Source organism: Pituophis catenifer, unplaced genomic scaffold, assembly GCF_029215685.1.
Source record: "Pituophis catenifer annectens isolate HBS135680 unplaced genomic scaffold, rPitCat1.0.hap2 SCAF_3, whole genome shotgun sequence".
Classification (NCBI taxonomy): domain Eukaryota; kingdom Metazoa; phylum Chordata; class Lepidosauria; order Squamata; family Colubridae; genus Pituophis; species Pituophis catenifer.
In genome coordinates, this window is record NW_027256883.1 from 112379557 (window position 1) to 112393845 (window position 14289).

Below are 14289 nucleotides of genomic sequence, written 5' to 3' on the forward strand. Positions count from 1 at the left end.
GAAAGAGTTGGCAAAACAGCTGGCTCATTTCAAATTGGATCTGACCAAGAAGGAGGCTCAGCAGAAGCACCTCACTGAGGACTACCAGCATAGGCTTTCCAAGCAGAGAGAAGACCTGCGGGAGTGCAAGGCCAGGTACAGGCGCCTGGAGGCTCAGTGGGCTGAGATGGTCAGCCCTCCGGCTCTTTGCCACCAGTGTCACTTCCCTCCAGCTTTCCCCCAAAGCCCCACATCAGGAGGCTGAAGCAGACCCCAAGTCAGAATTTCTCTCCTCCTCTGACCCCTACAAAAAACCCCAAAGAGGGAGACTCTCTGCAGTAACACACACACATTCATTGCACGTATCCGGCCCAGGGAGCGTACTTTGAGGATCCCTGATTTAGTGCAATATAAAAAATGCAAACAATTTTTCTGTGGACCACCAAAATTTTCTCACGGACCACCAGTTGGTGACCACTGCTCTAAAAGGTCTACCATTTGTGTTACATTTGTTCCTTTGTATAAGGGGAAAGAAACGAACCAGCTGCAGGCATTTGATGTTTTTCCATGAGAGTCAGACATTTTACTAAATCAAATGATAAATGGATTGAAATTAAATCTTGACTTTCCAATTTGATAAAAATTTTGTCACCTTTTAATCTCCATGGTACTGTATGTCCTTAATTCAATCAGCTGCTCATGCTAAATGAGGCTGTGCTGAAGTTGACCAGTCTGTTTGCTGTTGGCTGCAAGGAGGCAAATTGCTGGGAGGCAGAGGCAGATTTTTTTTCCCCTTGTTTTCCTCCCCAAAAGCTAGGTGTGTCTTATAGTCTAGAGCGTCTTATCGTCCGAAAAATACCACATTAGAATTTAATGGGTGTTCGGAGGCTTATCTCTAGGATCACCCAGAGGAATTCTCTGTGCATCTGGTGGATAAATTTGCCTGAATTTGTTCCCAGTTGAAGGTCAAGAGTGGTGTAGGCCTGTGGAGATGTCTAGGGAATTGATTTACCTGGTTATCTGGAAACAGTTTGATCCTGTTGCACCCAAGGATATAGATAAGAGTTCTTGGGACAGTAAACACGATAATCTCTGAACAAGATCCATGCTTTCCTGGCTGGTCAAGGCCACCTGTGAGCTGGATTAATTCATCCTTGATGGGCAGGGTTTCTCAGCACCCTTTAAAAAGGTCTTTGTGAGTCCTCTTCTCAAGAGGCTGTCAGTAAATTCCCAATGCTGGTTAATTTTTGTCCAGTCTTCTCCCTCCCCTTTTTAGGGAACATAGTTGAAAAGGTGGCACTGCAGCTCCAGAGGATCCTGGATGAAATGGATTATCTGAACTCCTTCTAGTGGGATTTCAGGCCTGGATATGAAACAGAAATAGCATTTATTGTTCTTTTGAGGGATCTCTTGTGGGTGCGGGATGCAAGTAATGCATCCATCCTCACTTTTCTTGACCTCTTGGCAGCTTTTGATTCTTTGATCATGGCATCCTTTTAGATTGGCTCCAGGATTTGCAGGGTAGAAGGCCCAGTTTTGTGCTGGTTCACCGCCTTCCTCCATCCCAGTCAGTGTTGGTTGGGAGCAAGAAGTCCAGCCAGTGGCCCCTGATCTGTGGGTGCCACAAAGCTCAGTGCTTTGTCTGCTCCTCTGCTCTCCTTTGTTCATTCATGCCTGGTCATGTCCTGCATGGACTATTGCAATGTGTTCTACCAGGGACTACCCTTGAAGAGTATCCAGAAGCTGCAGCTAGTGCAGAATCCAGCCATGTGAGCAATCTTGGGCAATCTGAGGACTATGCTTGTAATGCATCTGCTTCATGAGTTAAATTGGGTGCTAGTTTGCTGCCAGATCCAATTCAAGGTGTTCATCATTACCTTTAAAACCCTTCAGGGCATGGTCTTGTCCCAATTATGCTGACTCTTTCCACCCGGTTAAGCAAGGAAGGTGTGTTATAGATCCCTGTTGGTTAAATAATTTTGACTGGTGGATCTAAGAAGAGAGCCTTCTCTGCCTCTGCCTCTGCTCTATGGAATATCTTGCCCTCAGAGGTGAGGTTGCCCCCCCCCCTGAGGTGAAGACATAACTCTGCTAATTGGTATGGCGATTGAAGAGTGGCAAGCACCCTGGGGGTGGTTGGTAGCCATCTTTTAACTCAGTTTTTTAAACTTTGCTTTTATTCTGTTCTCCACTCTTTGTGGAAAGACAACAGTATGCTGAATTTACACTCTTGGATGGATAGCATTTGCTTGTGAGCTGGCCTTTTCTTGATATAATGGAAGAACTTTTCAAGATTTTTCCTTGTGATCATGGCTTAATACTATGTTTAAAAAATGAAAATTTTGATATATAGTATGTATTTTTTTTCTCTTATCTCATTTTTTCTTGCATTTTCCTTCCATTTTATTATTTTTTTAAACAGATCTTACTTGTCATTTTATTTATAGGTACGCTTTGTGATGAAAGCTCACTCTTTTGTCAGGGAGAATGTTCCCCGAATAATCTCTGCTACTCCTCAAAAGTCAAGTGAGTAATTGTCCCTTGCACTAATTCTATACAGGTAGTCCTGAATTTGCAACTATTCATTTAGTGACTACAAAGTTACAATGGCATTGAAAAAAGTGACTTAAGACCAGTCCTTGCATTTACAACCGACACAGCATACCCAAAATGATTAAAATTTGGGTGCTTGACAACCAGCATATTGTTATGTCAGTTACAATATCCCGGGGTCATGTCATCACTATGTGCAAACTTTCCAGTCAGTTTCTGGCAAGCAATGGATTTGTTTAATGACTGCATGATACACTTAACAACTGCAATAATTGACTTAACCATAGCAAAAAATCATAAAACCAGGTACTACTCTCTTAACCACCACCTTACTTAGCAATGGAAGTTCTGATCCCAATTGTGGTCATAAATCAAGGACTACTGGTAGTAGGTGTCAGGGATAAAACCTTCTTGTCCTTTTTGCTGTTCTGGGAATAGCACTCTTATTAGGTGGAACTGGTCTACAGGCCAGTGTTTCTCAACCTCAACAAATTTAAGTTGTGTGGACTTCAACTCCCAAAATTCTGGGAATTAAAGTCTATACAACTGAATTTGAAAAACACTGATATAGGACTTGTCCAGTCAGGCAGAACTGTATGAACTCTTTAGTTCATACCTAAAGAAGCATCATTGTACTCAGAATTAATAAGAGCCAGGAACAAGGTAGAAAACATGAGTTTATTTTTGTGTGTATGTTATATGTGCTAGTACCAAACTACTCTTCTGTTTTCTTTTTCCTCCAGATTCTTTTCACCTTCCTAAAGTTTCCCAGTATCTGTATTTTCTTTTTGCTCCCACTCTTATTTACCGAGATGAATATCCCAGGTAATGAATAACTTTGCATGTGGCAATTTCATTTCTGTTATGAAGGGATTGGTATTATATGCATTTGCTTGTAGTATTGCTAATTTTTAGCCAAGATGCAAATAGAGAGCCAGTTTGGTCTAGTGGTTACAGCACCAGCCTAGAAAGCAGGAGATTGTGAGTTCTAGTCCCACTTTAGTCATGAAAGCAAACTAGGTGACTTTCGGCCATTCACTCCCTCTCAGCTCAACCCACCTCACAGGATTCTTGTTGTGGGGAAAAGAGGAGGAGGAAGGTGAGTTGAATATGTTTCACTGCTTTGAGTTATTTGTAAAAAATTAAAGCAGGATACAAATAAATAAAAAGAACTTTTTTCTTTAGAATTTTAATTGCAGTAATAAAAACTAATACAAACTAAACCTACAGAAAGAGAATAGTATGAAGAAAAAGTACAAGAAAAAAGAAAAATGTGATAAGAAAATATGTAAAGAATTGACTTTCAAACTGCACCACAACTCTAAACAAATTTAGAAACTTTCACCTACTACAAAGTTACAAAAAGATACCTCTTCATCTCATGTCCCATTCCTTATCTATAAACAAATGTATAAAACATCAACTTTTTAATTCCAATGTCTGCAATTAGTCATTAAAGAATTGCCACAACTTTGCAAATAAAGATTGTACTTTAAATTTAACCAAATATACCAACTTCATATTCTTTTTGCTTCTAACAAACTTAATCTCTAATTCTATGAAATGTTGTAGGATTTGAATTCTCTTCACTTGTTTATCCCAGAGTTGCAGACAATCAAATATACTCATGACCGGAATGGCGCCTGCCCATTACGGTTGCAAGTTTTGATGGTGGTTAAGTAAAGTGACCGTGTGATCACTTCACTTAATGACCACCATCCCTACTCTCTGATGCAATCATTAAGCAGAGAATGGAGGAAGCCTTGGGACATCTAGGAGCAGGCCCTGGACTGCTTGCCCCAGACTTCCCAGGGCCTCCCCCACCCCCTGAGATACCCCATGTGGTGCTTCCCACCCCACAGGATCCCCACAGGCCTTGGACCTGCTTTCCCAATGGAGGTCTTCAGGCCTTGGACTAAGCAAATGGTTGCAGACCTTATTTTTATCATAACTTTTGAATTAAATACATTGTGCAACCGCATTAGCCTACATACTTTTTATGAGCAAAGCAAAATCACTCCACATTTCCTTTGTTCCACCCATGCTTTCAGTCCCCAAAAAACAGGCTGAACTTTGATTATTTATTGGTTATATGAAGTCTTCAGAACTTTTTTCCATATTTTTCTGCCTATATATTTCTATCAGCGTTTATTCATTTAATTAATTTTTAAAAAATCAAAGTATAACAATATCAATAATGACTTGTCAGACTCAGAACAAAACATGCACAATGTTTTGATGAACAATGTCATACCTATCAAATAAATTTATCTACATTATATAATTGAAATATTGTGATATATTCTTATGTTGAAATTGAATTTATATTGAGTTTGCTACAATCAACATCTAGGTAGTACACTTAATTATACTTGCTAAAAATATGATGTGGAATAATACCAAACTATTTGAGAACTGAAAAAGTGATATCATGTTCTTTTCAGAACACCCACAATAAGATGGAGCTATCTGGCTACCAAGATTGCACAGGTTAGTGACTTTTCTTTACCTGATATTTCCCTGATGGAAAACAGTCCTTAGACCTAAAAGTACTTATTAGCTGTCTTGCTTATGTATATCTATATCACTTTATTTTCCACTGCTATAAATCAGAGTCTTTGTTGTTGCCTAGTAAATCTGTGGCTTATTACAAACCCAACATAAGATGCTGGCTTATTCTAGCCTTCCATGATCTGGTGCCTTCTAAATATGTTGAAATTACAACAAGAATTGGAATTTAGCAAAAAGAAAACGATTCAGATTCTTCATTGAACAGTTTCTGAATCTATTTCCAGAACTAGTCCTTCAGCATTCATTTTCAGAGTCCTCAGAAACTATAGAAATAGTACTAGAAAATGTTTAGAACCATCTTTGTTTTCAAAGCAACTGTTTCTTTTGTGTTTGCTTCACTAATTGAGTATACTATATATTCATCAAGATCCTGAGAAAATGCACATGCACATAGTAATATTAATAAAGAGCTGGGGATCCATAGCTATTCTCCTGCAGAAAAGCTGAGGCATTTTAAAATAGAATATCTCCTCAGTCCCATCAGTTCTGGCAACTTTGCTAGTCATATGTAGGAAGGGCCCCCTTAAAATACCTAGACTTTCCTTCCTTTTCCATTTTGGGTTATTAACTCCGGTGGCAACTAAAATCATAGACAGTAACTCACTGTTGAATCCACACCACTATTTGTTTATATGAGTCCAGATAACCAGCATACATAAGGAAGGGTGATCAGAGGCATTTTGCCTATTGAGAACCTTGAAGCTCCACCAGAGGCAACTTATAGAAAGCTTCTCCAGAATATGAAATTATAGCCTAAGGCAACTGGAGAAGTATATTTTCCACCATTCTGCCTACATCTAGAACAATTACATTCTAAGCAGTAAAATAAACGAAGGTCACTTGAGGGAGATGGGTAGGTTTTTTAAAAAAGTTGCCCTATGATTCCTTCCAAATTTCTCTGATTGTCAACTGATTTTGGTTTTTCCTCTTGTGTAGATTCTTGGTTCATTGTTCTATGCTTACTACATATTTGTAAGACTCTGTATTCCAACGTATCGGAATTATAGCCTGGGACACTTCAGTCTACGAGGACTAGTTCTTTGCATCTTCAACTCTATTCTTCCAGGTAAGCTTCTGTGAATCAGCCTGTGGTCTTTCCTTCAAAGCTTTTGAATGCAATGCAATTACAAATGTGATATGGCTAACTATCTGAGGCATGCTAGATGTGTGTTAGCAAATGACCTCTCTAGGATTAGAGGAAATAAAAGCAAATGACCTCTCTAGGATTAGAGGAAATAAAAGAAGACAAGCATTATTTCTTTTACAGGCATTTTGTACCAGAAAAACATTAGCCATGGGCAGCCCTATACTTTTCTAAAATAACGTAAATACAAATAAGCTTCTACATTGTTTGCTCCAGGGGTGAAATGCTACCCGTTCGCTCCACTGCGGGTGAACAGGTAGTGGTAAAAACTACCGGTTTGGGAGGTAGTTTTAAAAAGTTTTAAAAAAAGGTTCCGACGATCACAGCTGTGCCGTGTGATCGTCGGAACCTTTTTTTTACTTTTTAAAAGCATTTTTTAACTACCGGTTCAGACGAATAGATAGTAAAAATGCTTTAAAAACAAAAGTTGGCCACGCCTACCCAGTCACATGACACACACACACACACACACACACCTAAAGCCGCACCCACAGAACCAGTAGCAAAAATTTTTGCATTTCACCACTGGTTTGCTCCTATCATTTTTTTGGGCAAAGGAGCTCCACCTTTAATTTAAACACTTTAAACATATAAACACTGCTTCTGGATATACCATACCATGGTGCATTAATTTCTGCACCATTTTATGCAGCAGTTAGTGACCAGAGATTTTACATAGAGAACCTCTATTTGAAATTGTATTTCAATTACCTATATTTCTTTCCCAGAAGCATTTTACAGTATTCCTTTTTTCATATTTGACTTTCATCCTATTTCCACCATTTGCAGTCTCCTGCTTTTATATTGACTTCTTCTTATAACAGCTTCCTTCTTAACACTTTTTTCTATACCCTAATTGTTTCTGAGTTACTGTAAACTCCGTTCTTCCCATTTTTCTACACAGGGACAAAAATCCCTGTTTCAAATATTCCCAGCCACTAGATGTCCTTCTGCTTGGTCTATAGACACACCTACATAGGTGGCAGTGCTATGTAGATGTTCTGCAGAGGAGGTAGCTGTCACCGTGGCCAAAACATATAACAACTGTGAATATTTCTTCTTGACCACTAAGTAATCCTCTACTTATAGAAAGGATACCACTTGTTGAAGTAAAGGCTCTTCAAAGTAGATGTTTTAAAAATATAAAACATTTCCCTTTTTCTTATTGTTAAACTTTCTTCCAGACACCTAGTGGTCAGCTTGTTCTGCTTGTTTCCTTTTCATCCTTTCTTTCATTTTGCACATTACAGTCTTGCTGTCATACCAAATCCCACTTTTCAACATGCATTGACACTGAGATGCTCCTGAAATCTATTCACTCAAATGCTGCCCCAGAAGGTAACTTCTTACAAGTAATCCTTAAAAATGTCAGGCCATACTTGTTGTTTCCATAGGTATCATTAGAATACTTAGAACACTGAATAGACTGAAGATGCAGCCTGTTTTTAACTTTAAATTAAAATTAACTTGCTTTTTTTTCTTTAATGTTTACCTAGGTGTATTGATTCTGTTCCTGACCTTCTTTGCATTCCTTCATTGCTGGCTTAATGCTTTTGCTGAGGTGCTCCGCTTTGCTGACAGAATGTTTTATCAGGTAATTTGAATTTGTATACCGCCCTTCTCCCTGAGGACTCAGGGCGGTGAACAGCCAAGTAAAAACATCAAGTACAAATATTAAAATACAATTAAATATATATATAAATTTGGCCCCATTAATTAAAAACGATAAACAAAACAATTAAAAACACTTAAAAAATTAGGCCAGCCCGGCTTGCTGGAAAAGGAAGGTTTTAAGGGCACGGCGGAAGGCACTGAGGTCTTGGATTCTCCTTATTTCTGGGGGCAATTGATTCCAGAGGGTGGTGCCCCCACAGAGAAGGCCCTCCCCCTGGGGGTCACCAGCCTGCACTGTTTGGCTGATGGCACCCCGAGGAGGCCCTCTCTGTGGGAGCGCACGGGTCCATGGGAGGTCGTCGGTGGCAGCAGGCGGTCTCGAAGATAGCTAGGCCCTATGCCATGGAGCGCTTTAAAGGTGATAACCAACACCTTGAAGCGCACCCGGAAGACCACCGGGAGCCAGTGCAGCTCACACAGGAGCGGTGTTACATGGGAGCGCCATGCTACTCCCGTCACTACCCACGCTGCTGCGTTCTGGACCAGTTGGAGCCTCCGGGTGCTCTTCAAGGGGAGCCCCATGTAGAGAGCGTTGCAGTAGTCAAGGCGAGAGGTGACGAGGGCATGAGTGACTGTGCACAGGGAATCCCGATCAAGAAAGGTTAGTATATAATACTGACTGACAGACAGACAGACATAATTACCACGTGTGCATTAGACTGTCTGTTACTATGTTGGTAGTTTGGCATGGTTTTATCCAGGAAGAAAAATGTTTTGTTAGTCTTGGCAATTGCTGAAGTCTTTGAATGGCAGATGATCTTACAGAAGCTTGTTCTGAATTTGTTATGTTTTCTTTAAGCTTGTAACAGTTTCTTGTGTAGCCTAAAAACAACGATAAAAATAGTTTTTGAGCCATAGCAAATCTACTTTATAGTATTTTCCCTACAAAGATCTAATAGTCTTCTAAGGGACAAGCCCTAAAGAATATGGTGAGATCTTTTGAAATATGTTCCTTATATTACATGAGTTTTGTGGGGTCTTCCATATTTTGGGATCACACCTCATCTTATTTCTGTTCATTGACTATTTCAACAAAATCTGATGAGTCATTTAGTCCAACAGATCTGGAAACATCAAGTTGAATGCTTCCATTCTAAAGTGTTTCAATAGGTTAGAAATATAAGTTGCAAGTGTTTTCTTTTTCTCTTTGTCTTCTTTTGACTTAGTCTTAATTCCTGTTGACTGCCTGGACTAGTCCCTGCAGCATTCTTGGCAAGGAATTTTTCAAAAAGGTTTTCCCTTGTCTTCTTCCTACAACTGAGAGAATGACTGGATAACCCAAGATAACCCACCTGGCTTTGTGCCTAAGGTGTGGGACTAGAACTCATAGGTTCCCATTTTTTGGCTTATTGCCTTAGCTACTGCACTAAACTGGTGTAAAGCTGCATCATCTCTCAATTTAGAGATTTGAAGATTATATTTGGGGTGCTATTGAAATATTTGAGAAGCAGCAGATCCTTGATATAGTGGTCTTCAGTTCTGAACTTCACTCTCTGTTCTTTTTTCCACCTTTTTAGGACTGGTGGAATTCTACATCTTTTTCAAACTATTACCGAACTTGGAATATCGTAGTACATGATTGGCTGTATTACTATGCCTACAGAGATTTCATTTGGGTAAGCAGCAGACTTATAAGTAATTGACTAATTATGTTGATGCCATTTCTAAGTAACCACTTTAGATAGATTTTCTTCAAGATTTCCTATCCATGGGATTTTCTTGATAAAATACAGAAGTGGTTTACCATTGCCTTCTTCTGCACAGAATGAAATGTTTTGCTATTGTCTCTAAAGCGATTGCCTACTCCAGCTTCTTCCTATATCACTTCTGCCCAATATAGGTGCCCATTTGCTTTAGCTGGCAGCTGGGATGATAGTCATGTATGTAGTCTTGGCAGACGTTCCCAGCATTCTTTACTCATCACTCCCCAGGAACACTCCCTGCCATAAGGAGGCAGTAAATCTGTACATTTTGAATTTAATCATTTTCTTTTTGTGTGTTTTTATTTGATACTCAGATGTATTTAAGTTAAGTTAACTTAATGGGAAGTCTCTCTTCAGAGAAATATCACATATGTATTTATTTTGTGCTATGTTTGCACCACTATTTCTTCTAAAGGAGCCCATATTGATATACCTCCTGATGGAAAACCATATTTTTAAAAAATCTGCATTTAAAAATTTCTGTACAAAGTGCTAATAGGAAGTTTTGGATGATTTCCAGAAGCTGCACAAATATTTTTTTTTTTAATCATTGGACATTATTTCTTTTGTCTGTCTGTCAACCTCAGTTCTTTGGAAAAAAATTCAAAGCAGTTGCTATGCTGTCAGTTTTCATGGTTTCTGCTGCAGTACATGAATATATCCTGGCTGTTTGCTTGGGTTACCTGTATCCAGTCCTGTTCTCCTTGTTCCTGTGTTTTGGAAGTAAGTATTAAATATATCCTTCAGCAAAATGTTGAGGGGAAAAATAATTTGAATAATAAATGGCTAATTTGCAATATGTCATATGGTGAGGTTCCAGTATGGCTAGCATTTGTAAACTCTGATCCAGAAGTCATCTCTGATCTCAGATCACATTTCCTCCTTTCCGGAGCCAGTTTTGAAGTGATGGCGGAGTTGCTTGGTAGGAATATTTTAGGTATAGAGTACTTATTGGAGAACAGATGGAGTGAGTGTAAAGCCTGTCACTAATTTGCTGGGGAACATTGTGAGAGTAGAAGGGGGAAAAAACCAGAGAGTAGAGTGAAAGGTTCTCTCTTCCTCCTCTTAATAGCTGTGTGTTCTGCCTTTAATTTTCCCATATTGGAGTATAAAATTCAAATTACATTGTTAATTTTCAATTTGAGAGACTAGCCTTGTAATGTATTAAACATGCTTTATCATTGCAACAATGTTCTGATGCATTTGGGTCTAGAGGGGGGGGAGTAGAGTTTACAGTCTAAATGGTTGTTTCCTTCCTTCAGTGGTTTTCAACTTCATTCTCCATGACCGGCGGAAAAATCCCATTTTTAACATCATCATGTGGACGTCCCTCTTCCTTGGCCAAGGTGTCCTTATTTGCCTTTACGGGCAAGAATTATATGCCCGTCAGTATTGTCCCAGGGAAAATGTGAGTAATCTGTTTGTAATAAGAATAGGTTCAGAGGTTAGGTTAGTATTAGGTTAGTATTCAGAGCCATGAATTTAGAGACAAGAACTACAAAAAAATTATATATGCATTAGCTGGCATTCAAGCTCTAGAAAAATTAAGACCATGCATTTTTGGAAGGTAGGGCAGGAAGGTAGCAAGGAACTATCCTGTTTTCCCCAATAAGACATTCCCTGATAATAAACCCAATTGGGCTTTTGAGCGCATGGTATGCGCTCAAGGCCAAGCGCTTATTTCAGGGTTAAAAAAAAAATAAGACAGGGTCTTATTTTCAGGGAAACACAGTACATGCGTATGGAAGTTAGTAATTTCTTCATTCTATTAACTTCTTAGATTGTCCACTAGGTTTTGGTTCCACTCAGTACATTAGGATTTTCACCATCTCTGTTGTGGTATGCAGTGTCAGAATACATCTCATAAGTGCATGCACACAATGAGACTATATGTAAGTGAAATGTCATTGTATAATTCCCAAGTCTGGTACCTGGACTGCAGAAGTTTGTAAAATCCTCTGGACCCAGGTAGATTTGCTGCTTTAACCTCATATAAGTTTACTGAAGTTCAATCTGAGGTGGAGCGGTTTCAAAACACAGGTTTGGATCTGAATTTAGATCTGAGTGAGAAATACCTGGAAGTGATGGCAGTTTTGATCTCTCCTCCAAAAAGTCTGTCCAGACTTTTATTAGCAAGGAGAGTCTTGTAGATTTATGAAAATCATAGGGTTCTCTCTAAATTCTTTGCATCCTGGTTACCAAATGAAAATATATCTGGGTTATTGTGTGAGTAAATGTGGTTTATTGGATGATGCTAAACAAGGCAAAGTATTCTATACTTTTTTGCCTAACATTACTGTTCCTCTTGTGTCTTCTAGCCAACTTTCCTGGATTATGTGAAACCACGTTCTTGGTCTTGCCCTCTTAGGATATGAAGACCTCTGGGAGTTGTCTTTAGAACCAAGATCAGAAGATGCTCTTTAGTTAAACAATAACAAACTGGGTCCAATGATATAAATGAGTTGAGCCTTTTTTTAAAAAGGAAATTGTATGTATTTCTGGAAAATGATGGCATTTTGGCGCACAAGGCAGCTAAACCTGTACAAGGCCCAGTAGATTATTCTCATTCCTAGTTACTCCAATATGAGCCATTTACATGCTGGTCATGAAAACTGCTAAAAGGTTAGTGAAGAAATTTCTAGTTAAGTTTTGCCTATTACAAATAGCTGTCTATGTAGTATTCCTTTTACCCATTGTTTCCTTAAAAAAGTAGTATTGTGTGATCTGGATAATAGTGACTATTTGCATAAATCTTCTGTCAGAATCACACTTGAAATGAGACATTTGAACTGTATTTGTACTACAGCTGCTACGAATAGGCCAGCTGCTACTTTGGTCCAGAACCTGAGAAAAAAAACAGGTATGGCTATTCACATTGGGGGGGTTAGAGAAAAAAATAAGGAACAGTTAAGGTACCTTTACAATTTATTTTATTTCTTAAACCATATTATGAAGGATTGCTGAAATATATTACTGAGAGCCCTCTTTGGTGATGAGTCAAAGATATCCCCCCCCCCTTGTAAGTGAATGTATTAATACCTGGTTTAGATCACCTGCCACAAGTGGTCTTTTACTGTAATAGCAATAATATAAATGTGTGGTTTCGACGGATGCAGCCATGCAACAGATATTAGTAGAAATTGTAATTTGGCCTAGGGTAAATAAAAGTTGGGCATGATCCAACACTGCTTTAAAGGGTAAAATTATTGCCTGTGTGAATAATGTATTGTGAAAAATGTGTCTCATGTTTTGCTTTGACATCTTTCAGTATTTTTCTTTCAAATTAAAGTAAGCCCAGTGTTATTGACTGTACCGTCTAGTACTTCCTTTGATGCTTAGTTTCTTAATAATCTGACAACACAGAGTGGCCATTTACTACCAGGTTCATTTATCTTTTAGTTTTTGAACTGTTAACATAAGAAAATGTTAAGTACTAAACATGTTGTAAATTACATTGCAGGTTTATAGCAAAGTTATCAGGGATAGCCTTGTGGGTTCCATTAACATTTAGACTAGGACCAGTTTCTGTAATAATGATGTGTTCTATTGAAGATCACAGAATTTAAAACAAAATATGTTTAAAACTTTCCTTCTCTCTTTAGTTTAAGACCAATTTAAATGTGATATTATTAACTTAACAATTGAATCAGACTTTAAAAAAAAGAGGTTGTCGTGAAAGGTACATTTTATACTACCTTCTCTTTCTTGTTACGATCCCAGTTTGAAGAATTTGGAAGTGAAGCTCTCTTCATTTACAATCATAGGCAGTTTTCCTCTCTATCAATAAAAATTCACTCAGCCAGCAGATATACCATATTTTTCAGAGTATAAGACACACCAGAGTATAAGATGCACCTACCTTTTTTGATGATGAAAGGAAACAGTAATAAGAATATAATAAGTAATACTAGAATATGATATACTGGTATACTAGAATTAGTAGAAACTTGTTATTCTGTAACCATTAGGTTCCTGTAACACAAATATGCCTTTGTATTTGTATCACATATATTATGCCTTTATATTTGTATCTCTTGTAACAAACATATTCTGTTATTAGGCCTCTGTAATGTATCTGGTCTTTGTCAAACATATGTTTCTGTCATTTGATCTGAACCGATATCAAACTTCTTCCTGTTTTTCTTGTGCCATCTAAGAGCATGGTATGTATCTGAATTGGAACTGCAGACATCATCAGAGGGATAATTTACACTTCAGCCCTAATTTACACCTTTGATCTGTATAAGCTCCTTCCTTGCAGAACCAGGGGGCCAAATGAGCAATTGGGAGAACAAAGGAATGATCAAGGAAGAGATAATGCTAATTGGGAGGCTTCTATTCCTTTGCAGGGCAACAAGGAATACACAAACCTAAACTAGGAGGCCAGAATTGGGTACTAAGCTGATGCCTCTGAGGATATAAAAAGGACGCCATATCTTCCCCAAGGTGTGGTTATCTCCTCACACGCACTGTATCTGTATGTTCTGCATATAATCCCACCCAATATTTTGTTTTTGGCCGTAAATAAAATCTGCTGCTTTTTGCAAGCCTCATCTTGAGTCTTTCTCTTTGGCATTCTGGTGACTCAAGTATATTTTGGGACCTTACAGTGAGGAAAAGAAGAAAAAGAAAACTCCCTCATTAGTAAACAGCCTGCTTTACTTT

General features: G+C 38.5%; 1 protein-coding gene across 1 annotated transcript in view; it reads left to right on the forward strand.

The window, feature by feature from the left end:
* SOAT1 (sterol O-acyltransferase 1) overlaps window positions 1–12907 on the forward strand; it is a 37526-nt gene extending 24619 nt beyond the window's left edge. The window contains exons 8-16 of the mRNA XM_070939252.1: window positions 2427–2505; window positions 3276–3357; window positions 4977–5022; window positions 6040–6169; window positions 7744–7841; window positions 9439–9537; window positions 10212–10347; window positions 10887–11032; window positions 11943–12907. Of these exons, the coding sequence (XP_070795353.1) occupies window positions 2427–2505; window positions 3276–3357; window positions 4977–5022; window positions 6040–6169; window positions 7744–7841; window positions 9439–9537; window positions 10212–10347; window positions 10887–11032; window positions 11943–11999 (873 nt within the window). The 3' untranslated portion in view covers window positions 12000–12907. The remainder of the gene's footprint in view (window positions 1–2426; window positions 2506–3275; window positions 3358–4976; window positions 5023–6039; window positions 6170–7743; window positions 7842–9438; window positions 9538–10211; window positions 10348–10886; window positions 11033–11942) is intronic.
* The last annotated feature ends 1382 nt before the right edge of the window (window positions 12908–14289 follow it).